The 24,619-nt window shown below is 46.8% G+C and overlaps 1 protein-coding gene across 2 annotated transcripts in view; it reads right to left on the minus strand.

Moving 5' to 3' along the window:
* Window positions 1–24,619, minus strand: part of PAN2 (poly(A) specific ribonuclease subunit PAN2) — a 38,859-nt gene that overhangs the window by 13,331 nt on the left and 909 nt on the right. For both annotated transcript variants that reach the window (XM_082212381.1, XM_082212382.1), the window contains exons 2-16: window positions 22,540–22,822; window positions 21,881–22,050; window positions 21,245–21,365; window positions 19,554–19,631; window positions 18,369–18,636; window positions 17,256–17,598; window positions 14,887–14,983; window positions 13,042–13,161; window positions 11,132–11,251; window positions 10,915–11,043; window positions 8,023–8,222; window positions 3,599–3,741; window positions 2,620–2,723; window positions 1,898–1,996; window positions 275–351 (exon numbers count right to left, since the gene is read on the minus strand). In XM_082212381.1, the coding sequence (XP_082068507.1) occupies window positions 275–351; window positions 1,898–1,996; window positions 2,620–2,723; window positions 3,599–3,741; window positions 8,023–8,222; window positions 10,915–11,043; window positions 11,132–11,251; window positions 13,042–13,161; window positions 14,887–14,983; window positions 17,256–17,598; window positions 18,369–18,636; window positions 19,554–19,631; window positions 21,245–21,365; window positions 21,881–22,050; window positions 22,540–22,809 (2,339 nt within the window). In that variant the 5' untranslated portion in view covers window positions 22,810–22,822. The remainder of the gene's footprint in view (window positions 1–274; window positions 352–1,897; window positions 1,997–2,619; window positions 2,724–3,598; window positions 3,742–8,022; window positions 8,223–10,914; window positions 11,044–11,131; window positions 11,252–13,041; window positions 13,162–14,886; window positions 14,984–17,255; window positions 17,599–18,368; window positions 18,637–19,553; window positions 19,632–21,244; window positions 21,366–21,880; window positions 22,051–22,539; window positions 22,823–24,619) is intronic.

The raw sequence follows: 24,619 nt of genomic DNA on the forward strand, positions 1-24,619 counted from the left end.
CCGCCGGAGCGGTGCCTATTTATCTACTTGCACTTTGACGTGCTTTTGAACTGCTAGGTTGGCAGGAGCTGGGACTGAGAAACGGGAGCTCACCCCGTCACAGGGATTTGAACCGCTGACCTTCTGATCGGCAAGTCCTAGGCTCTGTGGTTTAACCCACAGCACCACTTGCGTCCCTTGATTGAATTGGAGAGAACAAAAAAAGGAAGGCTTTTCTAGACAAAAAAAGTAGAGTTTTTATTCTAGGAAGCACACCTAGTTGATAAATGCTTACCATTCCCCAACAGGTATTTCTCTACTTTGGGGGAGTTCCAGACCACCTTTCTTCATCATCAACTTCTTAAAGGCATACTGAAAATAAAAGGTAAACTAGAAGTAGAAACATCTCTTTTCTATATATATATTTAATGTCTCCAAAAATATTCCAAAACAATTTTCACTGTATCCAATTTCTTCTTCAACACAAACTTTCTTCCTGACTTCCCACCCCTCCTTTCCTGATGTTTGTTTTTTACTTCTTTTTATTAGCTGTTTCACAACACATATGTTTTATCTCAGCTTCCTCGTCGTTAGTTCTTTCAGTAATCCACTGCTTATATTTCAAAGATCTCAATAAACGTACAGTCAAATGCCGAGTGATTTCACTTAACGCAAAACCCTGACTACCTCCTTATGCCAGTTCCAGGAGCGAGTCAAGATGAGGGGCCAGGTGGAATGTTAAATAAAAGGTAAAGGACCCCTGGCAGTTAAGTCCAGTCGCGAACGACTCTGGGGTTGTGGGGCTCATCTCGCTTTACTGGCCGAGGGAGCCAACGTTTGTCCGCAGACATTTTTTTCCGGGTCACGCGGCCAGCATGACTAAGCCGCTTCTGGCGAAACCAGAGCAGCGCACGGAAACACCATTTACCTCCCCTTCGGAGCGGTACCTATTTATCTACTTGCACTTTGGCGTGCTTTCGAACTGCTAGGTTGGCAGGAGCTGGGATCATACAACAGGAGCTCACCCCTTCATGGGGATTTGAACTGCCAACCTTCTGATCGGCAAGCCCAAGAGGCTCAGTGGTTTAGACCACAGCGCCACCCGCATCCCTAGGTAAAATGTTATACTGTGCCAAATAGAAGGTAGGTAAAAGGCAAAGGACCCCTGGATGGTTAAATCCAGTCAAAGGTAACATTGGGGTTGCGGCACTCATCTCACTTTTCAGGCCAAGGGAGCCACTGTTTGTCCACAGACAGCTTTCTGGGTTAAGTGGCCAGCATAACTAAACTGCTACTGGTTCAACGGAACACTGTGATGGAAGCCAGAGTGCACGGAAAAGCTGTTTACCTTTCCGCTGGAGCAGTACCTATTTATCTACTTGCACTGGTGTGCTTTCAAACTGCTAGGCTGGCAGGAGCTGGGACAGAGCAATGGGAGCTCACCCCGTCGTGGGGATTGGAACCGCTGACCTTCTGATCAGCAAACCCGAGAGGCTCAGTGGTTTAGACCACAGCGCCAACCCACTCACCGCGCACATCTGCCCTGCCTCCAAAACCTCTGGCCATTCACATGGGGTTTCACATCTGAACAAGGGCCCAAGAGGATATTCTCAGATTGTGAGGTCCATTTCCCAAATCTTATTTTGGAAACAGACAACCTTGACATGAGCTTGCATGTGCTGGATTGTCTGCACATACACCTTATTTGAACAACCAGTGAGGTTGGGAGTTGGCATTGCTGGCTGGCAGGGTCTGTGTGTTTGTGTGTGTTTGTGTGTGTGTACAGTGCACTCTCGCTCCTGCTCCCCCACAGTAGACAGGGAAGCAATCAAAGTATTGAGTGATCTGGTTTAAGGGTGCCCTCGAAAGGCAACTGAATGGAAACCGAAAAGAAAAAGGAAAAGGCACTCTCCTATACCTCTGCCTGCATCTTCCAGAATTCTGCCTCCTTGGAGCTGTTTACTTCACAGTTAATGACCAAAACATCTGGCAGGCAGCGGATGTTGCGGGTCTGGACCTTGAAGAGCAGAGAGAAGATGTGCAATGTAAGAGCAAGTGACACAGATTCATGCTTGGTACTACTGTTGCGGCTTTATTTTACAGCAGTGCTTCCCAAATTTGGGCCTCCAGCTGTTGCTGGGACTACAACTCCCATCATCCCTGACCTGCTAGCTTGGGATGATGGGAGTTGTAGTCCAACAACAGCTGGAGACCCGAGTTTGAAAAACACTGTTTTTGCAGTCACAAGGAATGCAAATTGATCTAATAATCTCTTGCTTTTTAACAGATGGCACCACCAGAGGTTTCCTAAGATGCCGATGGCTGAAGTGAGCGGAGATGAAACCATATTTACCCCCTAGAATTTCTTGCCCCGTCTGCGGTATCAGCTTAAGAATTTAAACTTCCCAGCGTAAGGATGCTTTATCTGAGACCGTACTAGCTGGAGACCTGGAAACTGATAGAAACTTTGGGGTGGTCAGTTCTCTTATCAAGTGCCCTGCAGTGGTCAGTTCTCAGGCCCATACTGGCTGATGCAGCCTTGCAAGACACATTAGATTCCCCTGTATCAATGCTGCAGCCCTGGTCCAGGTAGTCCATTCACACAGGCTTGCTCTATGCAACTGTTCCCTCCCCACTTACCGTGGGTTGGTATTTCTCGCAGTTTTCGCACCAGGCTTGGGTGTTCTGTTCCAGGCAGATGCTTCGCTTTAAGATCTGAGCAAATTCATAATCCTTGATTTTATCTTAAAAGGAGGGAAGGAAAAAAGGAGGGGGTTTTAATTTCCAAAAAGATCCAATCAAGAAGTACCATGTTTTTCGCTCTATAGGACGCACTTTCCCCCCTGCAAAAATGAAGGGGAAATGTGTGTGCATCCTATGGAGCGAATACAGGCTCCTTGGCTTCAGCGATAGCAACGCGAAGCCTCCAAAGCACAGAGGGAGAGCTCCCCCCGCACTCCGGAGGCTCCGGGTTGCTTTCGCTGAAGCTGCCTGAAGCCCCCGGAGCGCAGGGAACTCCCGCTGCACTCTGGGGGCTTCAGGCAGCTATCCGCAAGCCTTCGGAGTGCAGCAGGAGTTCCCGCTGTGTTCCGAAGGCTTGCGGATAGCTGCCTGAAGCCTGGAGAGTGAGAGGGGTCGGTGCACACCTATCACTCTTGCTCTCCAGGCTTCGCTTCACTGGAGAGGCGCTGCACAGTTTTCCCTCTCTACGCAGCACCCCTTCAGTGAAGCGGGAGGAGAAATGGAAGGGGCTCCGTTTTTCCTCCCGCTTCGCTGAAGGGGCGCTGAGCAGAGAGGGGGAGAATTTCCCCCCCCCCCTGTTCTCCCCTTCCTATGGTCCGGTGCGTCCTATAGAGCGAAAAATACGGTAAAACTTAACCAGAAGAACGCAGAAGAAAACCCTAACCCTGCACCATTCTACAGATGCTCCTATCCTACTTTGAAAACCCTAGCCAGTGCCTTTCCAGGCAAGTTGTTCCAGCCCCGTCAGCTTACAAGAACCAACTGAAAGGCAACAAGCCCACACCTTCTGCCCCTGGTTTAAAGAATGAAACAATCCCCATTCCATTCAACTCTGTGCTTTTCCCACCCAAGCACTCTCACCCCTTAAAAGTCATACCGTTGCTCTCAGGGTAGGACAACGTAAAGAGGAGTGTGGACGATACTCGGACAGTCTCTTTGCCACAGCGGCACATGCTGCAGTTCTCCACTTCGCAGCTGAAAAGCTGCCCGATGACCGAGTCCCCTGAAGATCCGAAGTTGCTAGAAAAGACAAGGCAAGATCAGCAGAGTGCCGGGTTCAGTATTTAGGAGGGAGATGCTGAAACACCTCTGCCAGTTACTTCACAAGACAACAGCTTCCAAACATAGCTAAGTTGGGATTGTTGGGCCCTAACCATTTTCAGCTTTTCAGCCCAATCTTAATCCCTAGCTGGAATTAAGATTGCTGGAAGAAATATCAACAACCTCAGATATGCAGATGACACAACCTTGATGGCAGAAAGTGAGGCGGAATTAAAGGACCTTTTAATGAGGGTGAAAGAGGAGAGCGCAAAATATGGTCCGAAGCTCAACATCAAAAAAAAGAAGATCATGGCCACTGGTCCCATCACCTCCTGGCAAATAGAAGGGGAAGAAATGGAGGCAGTGAGAGATTTTACTTTCTTGGGCTCCATGATCACTGCAGATGGTGACAGCAGCCACGAAATTAAAAGACGCCTGCTTCTAGGGAGAAAAGCAATGACAAACCTAGACAGCGTCTTAAGAAGCAGAGACATCACCTTGCCAACAAAGGTCCGTATAGTTAAAGCTATGGTTTTCCCAGTAGTGATGTACGGAAGTGAGAGCTGGACCATGAAGAAGGCTGATCGCCGAAGAATGGATGCTTTTGAATTATGGTGCTGGAGGAGACTCTAGAGAGTCCCATGGACTGCAACCAGATCAAACCGATCCATTCTGAAGGAAATCAGCCCTGAGCGCTCACTGGAAGGACAGATCCTGAAGCTGAGGCTCCAATACTTTGGCCACCTCATGAGAAGAGAAGACTCACTGGAAAAGACCCTGATGTTGGGAAAGATGGAGGGCACAAGGAGAAGGGGACGACAGAGGACGAGATGGTTGGACAGTGTTCTCGAAGCTACCAGCATGAGTTTGACTAAACTGCGGGAGGCAGTGGAAGACAGAAGTGCTTGGCGTGCTCTGGTCCATGGGGTCACAAAGAGGCGGACACGACTAAACGACTAAACAACAACAACCCTTTTCAGGTGGAAAACACAACCAAACAGGGAATGTGACAGTTGGTAGCAATCCCATGTAACCTGAGAAGAACAACGCTGCTGAATGAGACCAAGGACCTATCCAACCCAGTATCCTGCTTCCAACAAAGGCCAGCCAGAAGCCTCTGGGGAAGCTTGCAAGCAGGACATGTGCGAAAAAGCAATCTCCCTTGCAACTACCTCTCTTTTAAATCAGAACCAGTGAAGGCGGTGAAGGTCCTGCGTGAGTGTCTGGAGGCGGTTGGAGGATGGATGGCGGCTAACAGATTGAGGTTGAATCCTGACAAGACAGAAGTACTGTTTTTGGGGGACAGGAGGTGGGCAGGTGTGGAGGATTCCCTGGTCTTGAATGGGGTAACTGTGCCCCTGAAGGACCAGGTGCGCAGCCTGGGAGTCATTTTGGACTCACAGCTGTCCATGGAGGCACAGGTCAAATCTGTGTCCAGGGCAGCTGTTTACCAGCTCCATCTGGTACGCAGGCTGAGACCCTACCTGCCCGCGGACTGCCTTGCCAGAGTGGTGCATGCTCTGGTTATCTCCCGCTTGGACTACTGCAATGCGCTCTACGTGGGGCTACCTTTGAAGGCGACCCAGAAACTACAACTAATCCAGAATGCGGCAGCTAGACTGGTGACTGGGGGCGGCCGCTGAGACCATATAACACCGGTCTTGAAAGACCTACATTGGCTCCCAGTATGTTTGCAAGCACAATTCAAAGTGTTGGTGCTGACCTTTAAAACCCTAAACGGCCTCGGTCCAGTATACCTGAAGGAGCATCTCCACCCCCATCATTCTGCCCGGACGCTGAGGTCCAGCGCCGAGGGCCTTCGGGCGGTTCCCTCATTGCGAGAAGCAAAGCTACAGGGAACCAGGCAGAGGGCCTTCTCAGTAGTGGCGCCCGCCCTGTGGAACGCCCTTCCAGCAGATGTCAAAGCGATAAACAACTACCTGACATTCAGAAGACATCTTAAGGCAGCCCTGTTCAGGGAAGTTTTTAACGTGTGATATTTTACTGTATTTCTGGTTTCTATGGAAGCCGCCCAGAGTGGCTGGGGAGGCCCAGCCAGATGGGCGGGGTATAAATAATAAATTATTATTATTATTATTATTATTATTATTATTATTATTATTATTATTATAACTGGCTTTCAAATTGTCACCAACTCTGAAAGCAGTTGCAGTCATCGTCAGCATGAGCCAATCATGCAGTGCTCTGTAGTTTGCCCATAGTTCAAATTCTGAACTTTGGCAATCAGATGGCACTCCCACAGTGTCATGGAATTCTACTCAATATCGATCCAGAGTAGAATCCCAACGTATGGTTAGCAGAGTAAAAACTTAAAACGTTGCAGGATTCCCCAAAAATAGACCAGAGGCAACTGTATTTCATCCAGCAGAGCTTTACTGCTACTGACACAAATGAGCATAATGGTCATAAATCCAATACATTCAGGATTGGCACTGTCCATAAGAAATTCAGTTGCTGCAGACTTTACTTTTTATTTCAATGTATTTTTTTATTAAAGATTTCTTGGTTTACAAAAGTATGTGCAACGTGTCTTTTTTCAAGTTACATTTTTCTACAGATCAGTTTCATTTGTTGAGACATCAGTGCTACATTAGGAAGAAAAGGGGGAAAACTGACAATAACTTATAGTTATTTAAGACAATAACTTAAAACTAAGGATGCTCTGTACAGAACACCACACCAGAAGGAAAAGAGACTGAAAGAAAAAGTGACACCCAGGCTCCTTCCGGCCCTACTTTTATATAAGTCTGCATGACCTTGACAGAAAGAGATAAGAGAACCAGTTTAAGCCAGCTGTACTTAGCTTCTATGAAGGAATACAGTGGAACCTCAGGTTGCATACTGTTTTCCTTACGAACGTTTTGGGTAATGAGCTCTGCTAATCCAGAAGTAGGTGCTCCTGGTAGAGAACTTTGCCCTGGGATGCAAGCAGAAGACACACGGTGGCACAGCGGCAGCGGGAGGCCCCATTAGCAAAAGCGCGCCTCAGGTTAAGAACGGTTTTGGGTTAAGAACGGACCTCCGGAACGAATTAGAGGTACCACCGTAACCCAAACAAGAACCTTCTGTTTGTTTCTTTCACACAGAGAAGCTTCCAGAATCCTCTTGAATTAATTACAATAGGAAAGTTCTCTACACAGTAGTTTAAGTCGGCATAACCCAGGTATACCCTCTGCGCATGTGTGCCTTATTTCTGTCACAGGTAGTCATGGCCTTTTCTCTCATGCATGGTTGATGGGAAGGCTGGTTTGGGGAGGAAAGTAGGGGAACACCCTTCTTCCTCTCAAACAGAATCGAAGGCTAGAGAGCCAACAGGAGGAATGAGAAGGAGACACAGCTTTCGCGTCTACTGGAAAGGAGATTTCTGCCAGCTGGGGGAGAAAGCATAGCTGTCAAGTGTCCCTTATTTGAAGGGACAGTCCCTTATTCCAGCGCCATGCCCCACGGCTGTCCCTTATTGATGGATGTCCCTTAAATGTCCCTTAAATGATGTCCCTTAAATTTCAAAGGAAGCAGCTCCTCTCCCTCCCTCCCTGCCGGCCAGGGAGGAGGGAGGCTCCAACTGTGTTGCTTGGCTGTGTTGCTCACCCAATAAGAAGTCTAAGAATGACTGGGGGGTGGAGCTTGCATGCCTTGTGTGTGGCTAGTTAATGCAAGCTGAGGGGGGTTTTGAATGCTGGACGCCATTTTGTTGCACGTGCTGCTGCAAACCTTTCAGTGCAAAGCCAGGCCGGGGAGCCATCTTAAGTTGAGGCTGCATAGGCCTTGTGGTGCATGTGATTCAGATTCTATTCAGTTGAACCTCTGGTTACAAAGTTGGCTGGACAGTGTTCTCGAAGCTAGCAGCATGAGTTTGACCAGACTGCAGGAGGACAGGAAGACTGGAGTGCCTGGAACAGGTGAGGCTGCAGGTCCCTTATTTTCAAGGCTGCTGGTCCCTATTTTCAAGGCTGCTGGTCCCTTATTTTCAAATCTGTAAGTTGACAGCTATGGGAGAAGGGGATCGAAAGCGGAGGATGATACATGGGGTAAACCTCATCAGGGTGCTCAGCCATGACTTTGGCTGTGCTCATCTGTTTTAGGGCATTGTCTGTATCTGAGGTCAGAATAGGAGAGACTGAAACAATTTGGAAATATACTTTAAACCAAGTTAGATCTAGGAGAGGAAGTAGAAGAAACAGGCATGCAGGTTCTCAAAGATTCCAAGAGGTAAAAAAAAAAAAGGGACATGACCATTACCTGCTGCCAATGCCCCGGTAAGCCTGCGGTCCTTCCTGCTCTTGAGTTTCCTGATGGAGCTGGGTCAGAATGAAGCGATTCCAGCTCTGAACCAAACGGCCTAGATTCACTTTCCCTGTAGCCTCGTCAGAGTCGGCCAAGATCAGCCCCAAAGCAGCTGCCTCCGGAATGGTGCGGAAGGCGCGGAGGAAGTTGCTGCCCTGAAACGAAGGAAATGGCCTTGTATTTTTTTGAAAAATAAAATACTGGGTGCGCTCAAGCCCAACCAAAACCCTGAAGAACTGAGCTCCAAAGTGTTCTTCTATTCCTCCTCACAGGCATGATAGGCTTGGAACGCATGTGAGCATGCGCACTCGCTCATGAACGTAAGAACAAAATGCAAGCTGGGCAAAGGAGGTGGGGTACTGAGTTGGGTGCATGTCAAGAGGAATAGTAGCTCACGGATAACAGTGGCAGGCAGCTGTGCTGCTCTGACAGATGCCACAGGGCAGGAGTAGCATGACATGATGAGCTCAAAGGCCTAACACACTCCCTCAGCCCAGGAGAAGTCATTTTAGTCTGTTTGGGGTGAAAGGCCTACTCATTTTTTTCTTTTGTTTCTATTTTTTTGGAAGTCAAACAGAATCCGTTCTGGAAGTCCATTCGACTTCCAAAACGTTCGGAAACCAAAGAGCAGCTTCTGATTGGCTCAAACACTCGCTTCTGGTTTTTTATCGTTTGGGAGCCGAAACGTACAAGTTCCAAGGCGTTTGGCAACCAAGGTACGGCTGTAATCTCTTATTGAAAAGGTTTCATTTATAAAGAAATAGTGATGCAAATAAAAAAATTAAAAGGCACAAAATTGTGAATATACGAATACGTGCAATATATGAGAAAATACCCTAAAACCATATGTTCTTATATAAATTTGATATTATCCTAATACATATGCAAATATTAATAGCCTACTACATTTTGGATGCGGGTGGCGCTGTGGGTTAAACGACAGAGCCTAGGACTTGCCGATCAGAAGGTCGGCGGTTCGAATCCCCACGACGGGGTGAGCTCCTGTTGCTCGGTCCCTGCTCCTGCCAACCTAGCAGTTTGAAAGCACGTCAAAGTGCAAGTAGATAAATAGGTACCGCTCCAGCGGGAAAGTAAAAACAGTGTTTCCGTGCACTGCTCTGGTTCGCCAGAAGCGGCTTAGTCATGCTGACCACATGACCCGGAAGCTGGACGCCGGCTCCCTCAGCCAATAAAGCGAGATGAGTGCTGCAACCCCAGAGTCGGCCACGACTAGACCTAATGGTCAGGGGTCCCTTTACCTTTACCTACATTTTGTATAAACCTGTCCAATACAATGTCATATTTATCCAAAGTCTACATTTGTAAGCAGTCTATTCATAAGTTCTGAGAGGCCTACCCAAGAGAAAGGGTATTGTACTTATGAGTAGGGGCATAGAGCACGGAGCAAAAAATGACTATAAAAAGGCACATTTTCTGATCAGCTCATAGAGTAAGGCTTGGGAGAAGGAGTCGGCAGTGCTTCTCAACTTCCTTCTAAAGTCTGGGGCAACCAGCCAAGGCCAGATGGGAATTTCTGGCCGGGTGTGTGATAATTAACACCCCAATTGTGCTACAACCCCAAGGAGACCACAGCCCCATGTCTGCCACACAGCTCTGCAGCACAATAGATATGAGCCAGCACGAAGGGAGCTGCTACTTTGGATGGCAGGGCTACCCTGGGCTGCCCCCACATGCAAGTGGCCTGCACTTTAGCACAGCAGATGGAAGAGTGTGAGTCACATTTCTGCTCCCAACAGTGCTCCACAGCTACGCACGTGTCTTGGCTGAGCCTCGGCCCAGCATACCTGAAGGAATGTTTCCACCCCCATCGTTCAGCCCGGACACTGAGGTCCAGCGCCGAGGGCCTTCTGGCAGTTCCCTCACTACGAGAAGTGAGGTTAGAGAACTAGGCAGAGGGCCTTCTTGGTAGTGGTGCCCGCCCCGTGGAATGCCCTCCCATCAGATGTGAAGGAAATAAATATCTATCTGACTTTTAGAAGACAGCCCTGTTTAGGGAAGTTTTTTATGTTTGATGTTTTATCGTGTTTTTAATATTCTGTTGGGAGCTGGCCAGAGTGGCTGGGGAAACCCAGCCAGATGGGCAGGGTATAAATAAATTATTATTATTAATAATATCATCATCATCATCATCATCAATGGGTCATCCCAGGACAGGCAGCCCCTCCTTCCACCCACCTGTCTGCCCACATCTTTGCCAAGAAAAAAATACAATGGTACCTCAGGTTACAGACGCTTCAGGTTACCTACACTTCAGGTTACAGACTCCGCTAACCCAGAAATAGTGCTTCAGGTTAAGAACTTTGCTTCAGGATGAGAACAGAAATCGTGCTCCAGCAGTGCAGTGGCAGCAGGAGGCCCCATTAGCAAAAGTGGTGCTTCAGGTTAAGAACAGTTTCAGGTTAAGAACGGACCTCCGGAACGAATTAAGTACTTAACCCGAGGTACCACTGTATCTGACTTTTAGAAGACATCTGAAGGCAGCCCTGTTTGGGGAAGTTTTTTATGTTTTATGTTTTATCATGTTTTTAATATTCTGTTGGGAGCTGCCCAGAGTGGCTGGGGAAACTCAGCCAGAAGGGCGGGGTATAAATAAATTATTATTATTAATATCATCATCATCAATGGCTCATCCCAGGACAGACAGCCCCTCCTTCCACCCACCTGTCTGCCCACATCCTTGCCAGGAAAAAAATAATGCTAATCGAGATCTGTTTCAGTCTCATAGGCTTTCCGGCCTATGACTCCGAATAGACATCTCTACTCCAAAAAGCATCCTGTGAAAGATGGAAGGATTCTGCACGGTGCCCTCCATTTGCCCATCTTTACCTGACAAGGGTCTCCTCTGGACAAATCCAGCATGTGGAAGAGGAAGCCCAGCTCACAGCTCAGGCAGAACTCTTTCTGGCACAAGTGGTTCTGGACCAGGCAGCGCACCGGCTCTAGGAAATACAGGACCTGAAGAAAGGAAGATGGGTAGATGAGACCGAGGTTATCACAGGGAGGCGGAGGCAATGCGTCACAGAGAAAGCATCTTTGGACCCACCTGGATCATGCAGTTGCAGTAGGAATTTGGAATATGGGGCTCTAGCCCGGCAAAGAGAGTCTTGTTGTAATGTTTGAAGTCAAAGTCCTCCAATCCCAACTTGGAGTATTTAATTGTGACCTACATCAGGAAAGAAATTGTACAGCAAGGATATTGTTTACATGGGAGCACACACTTATTCGACTGTGATAGGAATTTTATGGTTTTAGATATATGGTAATGTTCAGAACTGCACATACATAGATCAACACAGGAAGACCAACCTGGAACCATTTTGATTCCTAAACTGACCAAATCCTTTCTCTACAAGGTTAAACTGGAAAAGCCTCCCCATTGTCTCTTTCCTCACAAATCCTGTCTCAAGGATATGTCTGTTTGAATAAGGTGTGAGCCTGTGACCTGGCCCAGGAAATAAGTATTTTACCACTACAAAAGAATGGCCAGGCTCCCCAGGCAATCCAATCAAGTAACTTGCCAGACAGGAGATAAACTGTGACAGGAGAAAAACAACATTTAAATTTCTGTGATGTAGGTGGGATGTATCTGAGGGGTGGTCTTAGGTTACACCCCTTCTGTGATGTATGCATAATGTTTCTGGGGGTGGTCTTGATCTAGAGGATGGGAATTTCAAAAAGTCTTTATAAGCCCTTGCACGGCATTTTGGGGGGTCCTCTTCCTCTCCTGCGTGTGAGGGGAGACCATGTTGCAACAGATCAATAAAGATCAGGCTTACTAGCTGCTTTGCTTCTCAATATTCTCTGGTTGGCCTCTGTTATTTTCTCCTACCAATAGGGAACCTATGTAAGGACTCTATATGGGCTCTTGGATACCCCATAAGGGAAAAGGGCATATTTTTATTTACAACACGACACGCCAACATGAGGAAGAGAACCACAGCCCAAGTGAAACTGTTCAAAGGCCCTTTGTTTCTGGCACACCTGCACCTCCGCAAGGTACCTGCACGAGCTCATCCGATTCTCTCGAGATCTTAATCTGCCCGGAAGCCGAGATCGCAATGCAGATTTCAGGGCTGCTCTCATGTGACTCAAACCCACGAATGGAGGTAACGTGAAAATCCCCATTCGCTTTTCTTGCTTCACAGATGGCGACATGAGGCAATCTGCCTCGCAAGGAACAGGCTGTGCGCAAGACTTCTACCCACCCTGGTCTGGCAAGCTTTCATTATGCAAGAGAGAGGACTGTTCTACCATAGTCTAATTTATGCTGGGACAGAATGGGAATTTATAAGGCTGGCTTCAAAGTGCATGGCCCTTCGTGCTGCCTTCTGGTGCCCCTAGAAAGCCAGCGTGGTGTAGTGGTTAAGAGTGGTAGACTCGTAATCTGGGGAACCGGGTTCACATCACCGCTCCTCCACTTGCAGCTGCTGGGTGACCTTGGGCTAGTCACACTTCTCTGAAGTCTCTCAACCTCACTCACCTCACAGAGTGTTTGTTGTGGGGGAGGAAGGGAAAGGGGAATGTTAGCCGCGTTGAGACTCCTTAGGGTAGTGATAAAGCGGGATATCAAATCCAAACTCTTCTTCTTCTTCTTCCTAGTCACTTTTCTTCCTGAAAACGCTTTGCATCTCCCTCTGTAGATATTGGGCAGGCTTCAACTAAGGAGTCCCATCAGCAGAAGACCACCGGAAAGACTTCTACTTGTACAACAGGGTTTTCCCCCCACTCACCTCATGTGCCCCACAAAATTAGCTCAATGGGGTCGGGAGAACCCCTGGAACAGAATGCAAGGGAAGAGGGGGAATTGTTCTGTCTGTAAGCTGAAATGCTTGCCCTGACGAAAAGATCGACGTAGTACAATGCTGAATTCCTTCCATTATATATCAAATATACATTTGTTCATACCTTCCTCTGCAAAATATCCAACACCCTGGCAAGTGTTTAAACACAGACCTTCCTGTATTTCTTTGCCACCATGTAGATATGCGGTTCCTCTTCCCGTCCAATGGGGGATTCAGGGACCTGGCTGAAATTATCAAACTCGTTGTCCAGCTCTTTCAGTCGATAGGGAATCTGAAAAAGACAGTGGGATGCCAATCCACAGAGCTTCTGCACTGTAACCTTTCCAATTTTGGACTTTCTAATATCAGAATGAGCTACCCTCAGATATCAGAAGAGAAGTAGGAGCATGTGAAAAATACCGCATGTACCCTGTATGAACCTAAAACACAAAGGAGCCTGGATAGCTCAGTTGGTTAGAGCGTGGTATCGATAATGCCAAGGTTGCAGGTTCGATCCCTGTATGGGGCAGCTGCATAATCCTGCATTGCAGGGGGTTCAACTGATCAGGGGTCAGCAAACTTTTCCAGCAGAGGTCCACTGTCCCTTAGACGTTGCAAGGGGGGGCAGACTATATTTTGGAAAAAAGAAATGAACAAATTCCTATGCCCCACAATTAACCTAGAAATGTATTTTAAATGAAAGCACACGTTCTGCTCATGCAAAAACACCAGCCAGGCCCCACAAATAACCCAGAGATGCAATTTAAATAAAAGGACACATTCTACTCATGTAAAAACACGCTGATTCCCAGACCGTCTGGATTTAGAAGGCGATTGGCCCCAGATCCGGCCCCCAAGCATTAGTTTGCCTACCCATGGACTAGATCAGGCATCCCCAACTTGCGGCCCTCCAGATGTTTTGGCTTACAACTCCCATGATCCCTAGCTAACAGGACCAGTGGCCAGGGATTATGGGAATTGTAGTCCTAACATCTGGAGGGCTGAAGGTTGGGGATGCCTGGAATAGATGATCCAACTCTACAATTCTATGATCCTAAGGCTGCTACCTGGCTTTTTCTCACCATGTTGGCTCCAAAACGCACATCCATGTAAGTGACACACAACACAACACAACACAACACAACACATGGAGCTGCCTCTCACCCTATGAGGCAGAAGCAGATAGGCAATCAAAGTGTTAGCTGGCATCCACTTCTAAAATAGCACACTTCTAAAGCAGCATTTTAAATTTCAGGTTATGTGAGGTTACAGGACGTGCTGGTTCTTAAGCTAAGCTATACCCAGCAGGATCTACCTTCCTTAAAAAAACCCCAAAAACCAGCATATTCTGTGGCATTACAAATCTAAAGGAAACATATTCAGAATTCAGATGAAGAAATCAGTTCCCCAGCCACACCCTAAACCACAAGCCCTTCTGGAGTAAACAAGATCTTTAACAATACATATAACCATCAAGCTATGGTTTTCCCAGTGGTGATGTATGGAAGTGAGAGCTGGACCATAAAGAAGGCTGATTGCCGAAGAATGGATGCTTTTGAATTCTGGTGCTGGAGGAGACTCTTGAGAGTTCCATGGACTGCAAGAAGATCAAACCTATCCATTCTTAAGGAAATCAGCCCTGAGTGCTCACTGGAAGGACAGATCATGAAGCTGAGGCTCCAATACTTTGGCCACCTCATGAGAAGAGAAGACTCCCTGGAAAAGACCCTGATGTTGGGAAAGATGGAGGGCACAAGGAGAAGGGGACGACAGAGGACGAGATGGTTGGACAGTGTTCTGGAAGCTACGAACATGAGTTTGACCAAACTGCGGGAGGCAGTGGAAGACAGGAGTGCCTGGCGTGCTCTGATCCATGGGGTCACAAAGAGTCAGACATGACTAAACGACTAAACAACAACAACATAACCATCACCACAATACGTATAACCATCACCCAAGAACTACAACTCTCAAGGTGTTCAACAGGCATGAAAGTGACAGACGGCCAACTAGCTACCTGGTTTCGGAGCTTGTTCCTCGGGTTTGGAGCATATCCAATGAAGCCAACTTTCTTCATGGCACGAAGGATCTCTGGGTCAACCGCTGGGGCTCGTCTACAAAACAAACGGTGGCTCAGACAACACTTTCTGATCCCACTTGACAGTGTAACCCCCAAAGCAGCGAGGCAAGCTTCTCAAAGAGATGCAGCCATTTATTTGGGGAGCTGTGGGATCCCAGGGACCATGCCCAGATATTTAAGAATTAAAAAACCCTTACGTCTGCTACTGGATGCAATGTTACCAGGACCATTGACCATTAGGTTCAGTCGTTACCGACTCTGGGGTTGTGGCGCTCATCTCGCTTTATTGGCCAAGGGAACCGGCGTACAGCTTCCAGGTCATGTGGCCAGTATGACTAAGCCACTTCTGGCGAACCAGAGCAGTGCACGGAAACGCTGTTTTTACTTTCCTGCTGGAGCGGTACCTATTTATCTACTTGCACTTCGACGTGCTTTCAAACTGCTAGGTGGGCAGGAGCAGGGACCGAGCAACAGGAGCTCACCCCGTCGTGGGGATTGAAACTGCCTATCTTCAGATCAGCAAGCCCTAGGCTCTGTGGTTTAACCCACAGCGCCACCTGCATCCCTGACCCTTCCAGGATACCCAGAGTGAATTAAAATAATATTTAAAGAGGAGTAAATACAGAATAAGTGGGATGTGGGTGGCGCTGTGGTCTAAACCACAGAGCCATGAGCACCGCAACCCCAGAGTCATCCGCGACTGGACCTAATGGTCAGAGGTCCCTATACCTTTTTAAATACAGAATAACATGCAATGTCTATACAGTGGGACCTTGGTTCCTGAACATATTTGTTGCCGAACAAATCGGCTCCCAAACGCTGCAAACCAGGAAGTAAGTGTTCTGGTTTGAGAACGTTTTTTGGAAGCCGAACATCCAACGTGGCATCTGCTTGACTGCACGAAGTTCCTGCAGCCAATCGGAAGCTGTGCCTTGGTTTTCGAAAGATTTCGGGAGTCGAACGGATTCCCAGAACGGATTACGTTTGAGAACCAAGGTACCACTGTAATGTAAAAGAACAAAGGAATTAAATTACAATCCAATATCAACAAGGAGCAGAATAGAAGAAAGGAAACCACCAAGAACTCTCAAACAAGCACCCAAGAAACCTTTTGCAGCCTGAGAACTTCCAGGGTCCACATGATGGTGGTGGGAAGGGCAAGGGGTAAAAGTGGGCGGAGAAACAAATGTGAATATTACCTTTGTACAGAAGGCTAGTTTCTGCACATACTCCTCTCTATTGCCCATCTAGGCAAGAGGCACTATTAGAGCTCAAGGACACATTAAAAAGGTAAAGGGACCCCTGACCATTAGGTCCAGTCGTGGCCGACTCTGGGGTTGCGGCGCTCATCTCACTTTATTGACCGAGGGAGCCGGCATACAGCTTCCGGGTCATGTGGCCAGCATGACTAAGCCACTTCCGGCGAACCAGAGCAGTGCACGGAAATGCCGTTTACCTTCCCGCCGGAGCGGTACCTATTGACCGTATTTTTCGCACCATAGGGCGCACCCAGTTTTTAGGGGGGGAAATCAAGGGAAAAAATATTTTCCCCCCCCAGCCCCAAAGAGCAGCGTACAGGCTGCACACGACCTCTCCCTGCCAGAGGGGTTGTGCGCAGCTATGGAAGAAGGCAAGGCAGCGAGGGGGATGGATTCCGCTCGCTGTTTTGGCTTCCCCTTTAGCCCCGTGCAGCCTCTACCTCCTGGGAGAGGCTGCGTGAGGCTAAAGAATCCATAGCCCCGTGCAGCCTCTCCTTGCCCCAGGGGTTGCGCGCAGCTATGGAAGAAGGCAAGGCAGCGAGCGGGATCCATCCCACTCGCTGTTTTGACTTCCCCTTTAGCCCCGTGCAGCCTCTCCTTGCCGGAGGGGTTGCGCACGGCTATGGCACAAGCCTGCATTTGCTCTATAGGACGCACACACATTTCCCCTCAATTTTTGGAGAGGAAAAACTGCATCCAATAGAGCGAAAAATACGGTATCTACTTGCACTTTGACGTGCTTTTGAACTGCTAGTTTGGCAGGAGCAGGGATCGAGCAACGGGAGCTCACCCCGTCGTGGGGTTTCGAACCGCCAACCTTCTAATCGGCAAGTCCTAGGCTCTGTGGTTTAACCCACAGCAAGGACACATTACATCCAGACCAAAAAAAAACCACAAAAAAACTTAAGGAAAGTAGAGCCAGAAAGGAGTCTGGCCTGGGAAGAGTACTGAGGGCCAGACAGAGGCCCTCATTTGGCCCCCAGTTCTGAGGTTCCCCTCCCCTAAAGGTCTGTACTTCTCTCTAGATTTCCTATTCTAAAGAACTACCTGGGAGCAGGGGCAGAGTTAGAAACCGGCCAATCTGACAACAGGGACTCGGTGGTCAGCGGCACAGGTATAAGCGACAGAGGCATGAGATCCTGGTTCCAGTCAAGGTGGGGCAAGGTGTCCACAATGCAAGGCAAAGCGAAGTCAGTCTCCCGGGAGTAGGCATTGAAGGTGATCTCGGGCGAGTCAGTCCACAGGTGGACACAGCCCTCGGAGTCTCCAAAAACCATGGCTTGTTTGCTGGCAGAGACATCAAAGCTCATGATCAGCTGACCCACGGTATTGACGTGGAAGATGTCAGCCGGATTGGCCAATCCGGTGGGTTCGCAGAACTGACACTGACCTAGAAAGGGAGAGCAAATCATGAATTTTAATAGCCAAAAAGTGGAAAACTCAAGAATTACCAACTGTGGAAGATTGGCAGATGAAGATGATGGACTTTATGGAGCTAGCTGACCTTACCGAAAGGATCCGCGACCAGAAAGAAGAGGAATATCAAGAAGATTGGAAGAAATTTAAAGACTATTTGAATAAATATTGTAATATTAAAAATTAGAAGTCACTTGAAAGTACCAAACAGGTTTAGGATTAAATTAGTAGTTAAATAAATGAGATCTAGAACGTTAAGAAATCTGATTATAATTGGAATATTGTTTTTGAATAATGATATTGGAAAACTGCTACATTCAGATACAAGGAAATTCAGATGGGAGGGACTAGAGGAAGTCAAATAATATGTTTATGAGACTGGAAGTTTAATTAATTAACTAATCTGTGTTGTTTATGTATTTGCTGTTATATTTTCTGTTTTTATTCATTTTACTAGTTTTATTTGTTTTTTATTTTTGTTTTACTTGTTTTACAGTATGCGCTATATTTGTATGAAACTTAATAAAAATTATTGGGGGGGAAAAAGAAAAAGGAAGGAAGAGCAAATCAGATGTGTGGTTTCTCTGCAGGTCTCTAATGCAAACTGTCCCGAGCTTGACTCAATTCTTCACACTGTGGGCATCGCTTGAAGGTGGCTAGATTCAAACGGGACAGGACTCTGAAGTCCCAGCACATCCCAAGCAGAGGGTGAGGCCACGTGGCCTCTATGCTCTAGCTACCTACCTGTCTGGGAGATGATGGCAAGGCGAGATGTGTACGTAGGAATGAACTTCAGAAACAGAGGGTCAATGTGGACCTGCAGAGGTGTGATGGCTCGCAGCATGCGCAGGTCATACACCTTGAGGAAGCGATCGCAGGCTAGGCCATTCATTCGGCTGGAGAAGCCACAGGTCACCAGCAGGTTGCCGTGGACATCAAAATCTGACAGACTACCAGAGTAGGCATCAAACTCATGCTCTACAGCAAAAGTGCGGAGATCACGCAAGGAAACCTGAGGAGGGAACAGTAGACACCCTAATATATCTGATTTAAAAGCACCACAAGAGAACAAAGGAATAGAATAGCATCGAGTGAATTAACTGGGCATCTTTCTCTCTGTGTTCCTCCTGTAAAGTCAGAGACCTCCTTTGTACATCACTCAGGTGCTGCACATGGCATAAATAAGCCATAGTATGACTTGTCATGCAAGGGACGTGGGTGGTGCTGTGGGTTAAACCACAGAGCCTAGGACTTGCCGATCAGAAGGTCGGTGGTTCAAATCCCCGCGACGGGGTGAGCTCCTGTTGCTCGGTCCCTGCTCCTGCCAACCTAGCAGTTCGAAAGCACGTCAAAGTGCAAGTAGATAAATAGGTACCGCTCCAGCGGGAAGGTAAACGGCATTTCTGTGCGCTGCTCTGGTTCGCCAGAAGCGGCTTAGTCATGCTGTCCACATGACCCGGAAGCTGTACGCCGGTTCCCTCGGCCAATAAAGCGAGATGAGCGCCGCAACCCCAAAGTTGGTCACGACTGGACCTAATGGTCAGGGATCCCTTTACCTTTATGACCTGTCATGTTATGTGCAGCCAGAATGTGGTTTGTCAACTGCAAACACCAGTCAGTCTTACTTGGGGAATAACAGCTGCTCCCCAAGTTCAAATATAACAATCAGACTCTGTTTGAAGCGTAACCCATCCATACAGATTCCTACTCATTAAAAAAAATGTTAAAAAATATTCCAAGCCCAAATTCACCACGTCAAACCAACATATGTGGAAGGTCTGGCACTGGACTGTCTTACTTCATTTTTAAAGGGGAAAAGAACTGATTTTCATAAGGCACAAACTCTCTCACTGTGTTACTGGAGTGCCTGTAGTTCTCAAACATTTGTTGGGGGGGGGGGCGCAGTGATGATAAGATGATCAGTGTTACCTTTCCTGATGTGTGGCCACAGAAGAAGAAACGGTTTGACTGTCTCATGATAGTGACCCCCGGCACTTCCACTGTGTACTAAAATAGAGATATAAAAAGTGGGATTAGGATCTGGACAGAGGCAAAGCACACCACTATGAATATACAGATGCTACATTATTCAGGGGGAAAGGATGGAACTGCCAAGTGGTGAACGGCTATTATTTCCCACCCAGCACCAAAGGAAGAAATGAGTTTATGTTTGCTTAAAAAACAAAACAACCTGAATGACAATACAGTGGTGCCCCGCAAGACGAATGCCTCGCAAGACGGAAAACCCGCTAGACGAAAGAGTTTTCCGTTTTGGAGGTGCTTCGCAAAACGAATTTCCTATGGGCTTGCTTCGCAAGACGACAATGCCTTGCGAGTTCCTGCGGGTTTTTTTCCCTTTCCCCCCTTTTTCTAAGCCGCTAAGCTGCCTATCAGCTGATCCGATCAGCAGATAAGCCACTAAAAGCCGCTAAAAGCTGCTAATCCGCTAATCCGTCAATGGGCTTGCTTCGCAAGAAGAAAAAACCGCTAGACGAAGAGAATCACAGAACGGATTATTTTCGTCTTGCGAGGCACCACTGTATAAGGAAAAATAAAAATAATTCAGTGGCAATGCATTTGAATGGACATCTGTTTGTAAAAACAAAACATGGATTGCAGCCTTCTTCTATCATAAGATTAAGGATACAATAAAAAAAAATGAGGTCCAGCTCTAAGGGCCTTCTAGCAGTTCCCTCACTGCAAGCAGTGAAGCTTCAGGGAACCAGGCAGAGGGCCTTCTTGGTCATGGCGCCCGCCCTGTGGAATGCCCTCTCATCAGATGTCAAAGAGATATACAATTACACAACTTTCCGAAGCCATCTGAAGGCAGTCCTGTATCGGGAAGTTTTTAATGTTTGATGTCCAACTGTGTTTTTATATCACGTTGGAAGTTGCCCAGAATTGCTGGGGCAACCCAATCAGATGGGTGAGGAATAAGTAACAAAATGTTGTTATTATTATAGCACTACATACAAACAAGATCAATAAATGTGTCCGTATCTTTCTATCCATCTATTGATCCAGTACATCCAGATAATACTATGGAAAGGTTCTACAATTTTTGTTAGAGGAAAAAACTTACATTACTTTCATACACACTATTATGCTGAGAAGCACCACTTTTAAAAAATGATATTATTAGGGAAACCTATAGAAGTGTTGCAACATTTTTTTCCTGAAGAATTAAAAAAATGGGAAAGTTAATATCTTTTCATGAGGTCAGAAACAGGAATGTTGACATTTCACTTTCTGTTTGAACTTTCAAACTTTTGGCTTCAACCCGTTACTTTTATGTTAAATCAAAATTCTGGTGACAAAAACATTATTATTATATCTCCAAAGCATCTCTTTAGGTTGGGAGACAAAAATATTTTGGACTGGCGATAACAGGAGCCAAACCTACTTGGATACATCATCACAACGAGGAACAAGATCTCCTCCTGCTGTTCTGCTCCAGAGTTACAATTTGTTTAAGATTAAACCAGTCATTTTGTTATCCAGTGGAGATTCCTGTTTATCTTTGTGTAAGCTTAACATGACAAAACCTCAACATCTTTGGTTCTGGGTAATCAGAATCAATGCAACGCGTTAGGGTCAGATATGTGAGAAGCGTGTGTTACCTTTTGAGTTTCTTGGACTGTGTTGAGGTCTATCTCTATCACATGGCTGGTGAGCCCCCCAACAAGCAAGGTGCTGGGATCAGTCAGTAGTAGACTGTGCATGTCCTCACTCTCATCCATGCTAGAGGAGGAGAAAGAGGAACTGTGAGGACCAGTGCTGACCTAGTATTTTCCATTCAGTCATTGCTACATGTGAGCTCACCAAGTAAATCAAAGTGACATCAGAATCTTGCATCATGAAACCTTTGGGGACCATTCCAGGAAAAAGGAGGTGGCTAACCTATATTGATGCAAATTTCCCATCTAGAAGTCCTCAAGCAATAAATTTTATAAAGGAAGCAGGAAATGCTACGTTGAAGCACGTCCACATGCTTCATGAGGAGCAACAGGATATGACATCAAAGCCCTCTTCTCAAGCTTGCCCTGGAATATACCAAATAATTAAAGCCTGCAAATTGTGCACATCTCACACAGCTTCCCACACCAGATGTGTGACTGTAGGTACATGGATTTCATAATATTCCTAAGGCTATAACTGGCATTCTTCCAAGTAAACTCTACACAGAGACCAAAGACTGGGCAGGGCCCATTTCCAAAAATCCTCAAACCACCACACCCCCAGCAGAAGGCACTTACAGGTAATCGAAGATTATAAGTCCCCCTCTGGACATATATTTCAGGTTGTTTTTGGTCAGGAAGAGTACCCCATTCTCTAGACTCTGGATCTGTCGAATGTCATCACTACTATGCACCTGGAAGGAAGAGTAACGCTCCAGGGCTGGGCCGAAGAAAGAAGTGGCATGACCCTGAAAAAGAAGGAGGCAACTCAAGTCACCCTCACATCAGATTTGACCTGTAACATATCCTGCATGTAGCCAGCTCATTTTAATATTTATGAGACCTTCTGGCTCCTTCATCTACTTCCCCCCCCCCAACCACAGTTTACCTTCTCCGCTGAACAAGCCAAATTTCTGTTGAATATAACACTAAGAGTTACCACGGTTTTAAAGACATAGGTGGACAACTTGTGTCTTTCCTGATAGTGCTGATCTCCTTGAGGATAGGATATACACTGAATTTAAAAAAGAAAGCTAGAATCCTTGGCATTCTAAGCAGGAACCTACAAGAAAACAAGAATCTTATAGGTGTGTGTGTAGCCTTCCTCAATGCAGCTGAAATCAGCTTACAGGAATTTCTAGAAGATCGTAACATTAATCCCAACCCTCCTCGATGTATGATCCAGCATACTGTATAACTCTTCTGATCATCACTGACATGTAATGAGAATCCCTTACCCCATGGTTCCCAACCCAGAGCATTTCTTCATGTAGGTCAAAGTGTGAGAAGGAGACAGGAACGCCCACTTCAGAGACAACGGTGTGGAGCTCCGAGTACATGCCCTCCATGATATGCACTGAGTCAGGCACAGGGATGCCCTCCAATGGCACCCCTTCTGGATCCAGCTCCACATTCTGTAGTAGGCTAGCGTTGAGGTGCGGATCCAGAGCAGGGTGCAGGGCAGGTACATACTCTGCAAGGGCTGGGTCGAGGCCTTCAAAATTCATGGCGGAGGTTTACCTGCAAGGCAGAGAAAGGAATTCAAGAAGACAGAATCTTTCACTACCTGTGCAGCGCAAGCATGCTAGAGAAGTTAACATAATGCCTCCTATGAACACAAGCTCTAATACAGACCAAAGCATAGGACAGTAACTGACAGATTGCAGCTTTCAAGATAAACATAAAGGTAAAGGTAAAGGACCCCTGGCGGTTAAGTCCAGTCACGAACGACTCTGGGGTTGCGGCACTCATCTTGCTTTACTGGCTGAGGGAGCCAACGTTTGTCCGCAGACAGTTTTTCTGGGTCATAATAATAATAATAAATTTTTATTTCTATCTCGCCCTCTCCAGCCGAAGCCGGGCTCAGAGCAGCTAACAGTAAAAGTAACACAGCATGACTAAGCCACTTCTGGTGAAACCAGAGCAGCACACGGAAACGCTGTTTACCTTCCCGCCAGAGCGGTACCTATTGATCTACTTGCACTTTGACGTGCTTTCGAACGTTGGCAGGAGGTGGGACCGACCAACGTTCTGATCGGCAAGTCCTAGGCTCTGTGGTTTACACCACAGCGCCACATATTCCCCCATAAAAACTGCTCCAATGCAGCAATTCCTAAACTAGTTGCTGTAACTGCTAGTGTGCTGTGAAAAATACATTAATTTATTGCACCAACTGGGAACCAAAATATAAAATAAATAATAATAATAATAATAATAATAATAATACAGTGGTACCTCTGGATGCGAATGGGATCCGTTCCGGAGCACCGTTCGCATCCTGAAGAAAATGTAACATGCGACTGCGCGTACGCGGGTCGCGTTTTGCCGCTTCTGCGCATGCACGGCATCATTTTGAGCATCTGCGCATGCGGCAAAACCCGGAAGTAACGCGCTCCATTACTTCCGGGTTGCCGTGGAGCGCAACCCAAAAATATTCATCCCGAAGCTACTTCAACCCAAGGTATGACTGTAATAATAACCATTTATTATTTCTACCCCACCCATCTGTCTGGGTTTCCCCAGCCACTCTGGGTGGCTTCCAACAGAAGATTAAAAATACATTACAGAATCAGTCATTAAAAACGTCTCTAAACAGGGTTTCAGGGGAGGCTGCCTACTGCACCTCTGCATGACATTATTCTGTTCCTGCCTCCTTCCAAGCATCCTTCGCAGGAGGTGGGTAATCTTCTGTATCTCTGTAATGAGCGCAAGTAAATTGTTCAAACACTCTCAGTGCAGAAATGTGGCAGAATTACTAGTCCTCAGATGCTGCCCACTGCATCTCTTCATGAGTGACTACTCTGAATTTACCTCAGAAAGCATGCTCTGAACAGCAACTCACACAAACATACTGGTTGATCTTCTCTGAAGATTGACAATGGTTACTTTTTCATACTACAAAGATAAAACTGTGCATGTATAACACAGGAGCATGTATCCAGTTTTAAATCAGGGAGAAGGTAAGATTCAACAATCAGAAATCTACCCTAAAGGCTGTTTTCTCTAAACCGCCACAAGGCAAAGCAAAATTGGACCAGTGGCACCTGTTTCTTTGTCGACAAAAACTCCAGTCAGATAGGAAGAAATGTGCTACTGGCACTGCTGGCACCCAAAGTTTGGCAGCCAACTTCTTTTTTAATAAACCTTGTTCCTGAACCTTCAAGCAGAAGCTTGGCTTGCCCTAATTAAACTGGCCAAGTGTTAATTCCTAACATGGGGAGAAATGAATGGATAATTAATTCTGGAAACGACGATTTCAGGCTGCAAGTTAAAAGGCATGGGAGCAGGTTCATGTGAATAACTTGGCAACCCTACCCA

The sequence above is a fragment of the Podarcis vaucheri genome (genome assembly GCF_965113315.1).
Source record: "Podarcis vaucheri genome assembly, chromosome: 2".
In the NCBI taxonomy this organism is placed as follows: Eukaryota; Metazoa; Chordata; class Lepidosauria; order Squamata; family Lacertidae; genus Podarcis; species Podarcis vaucheri.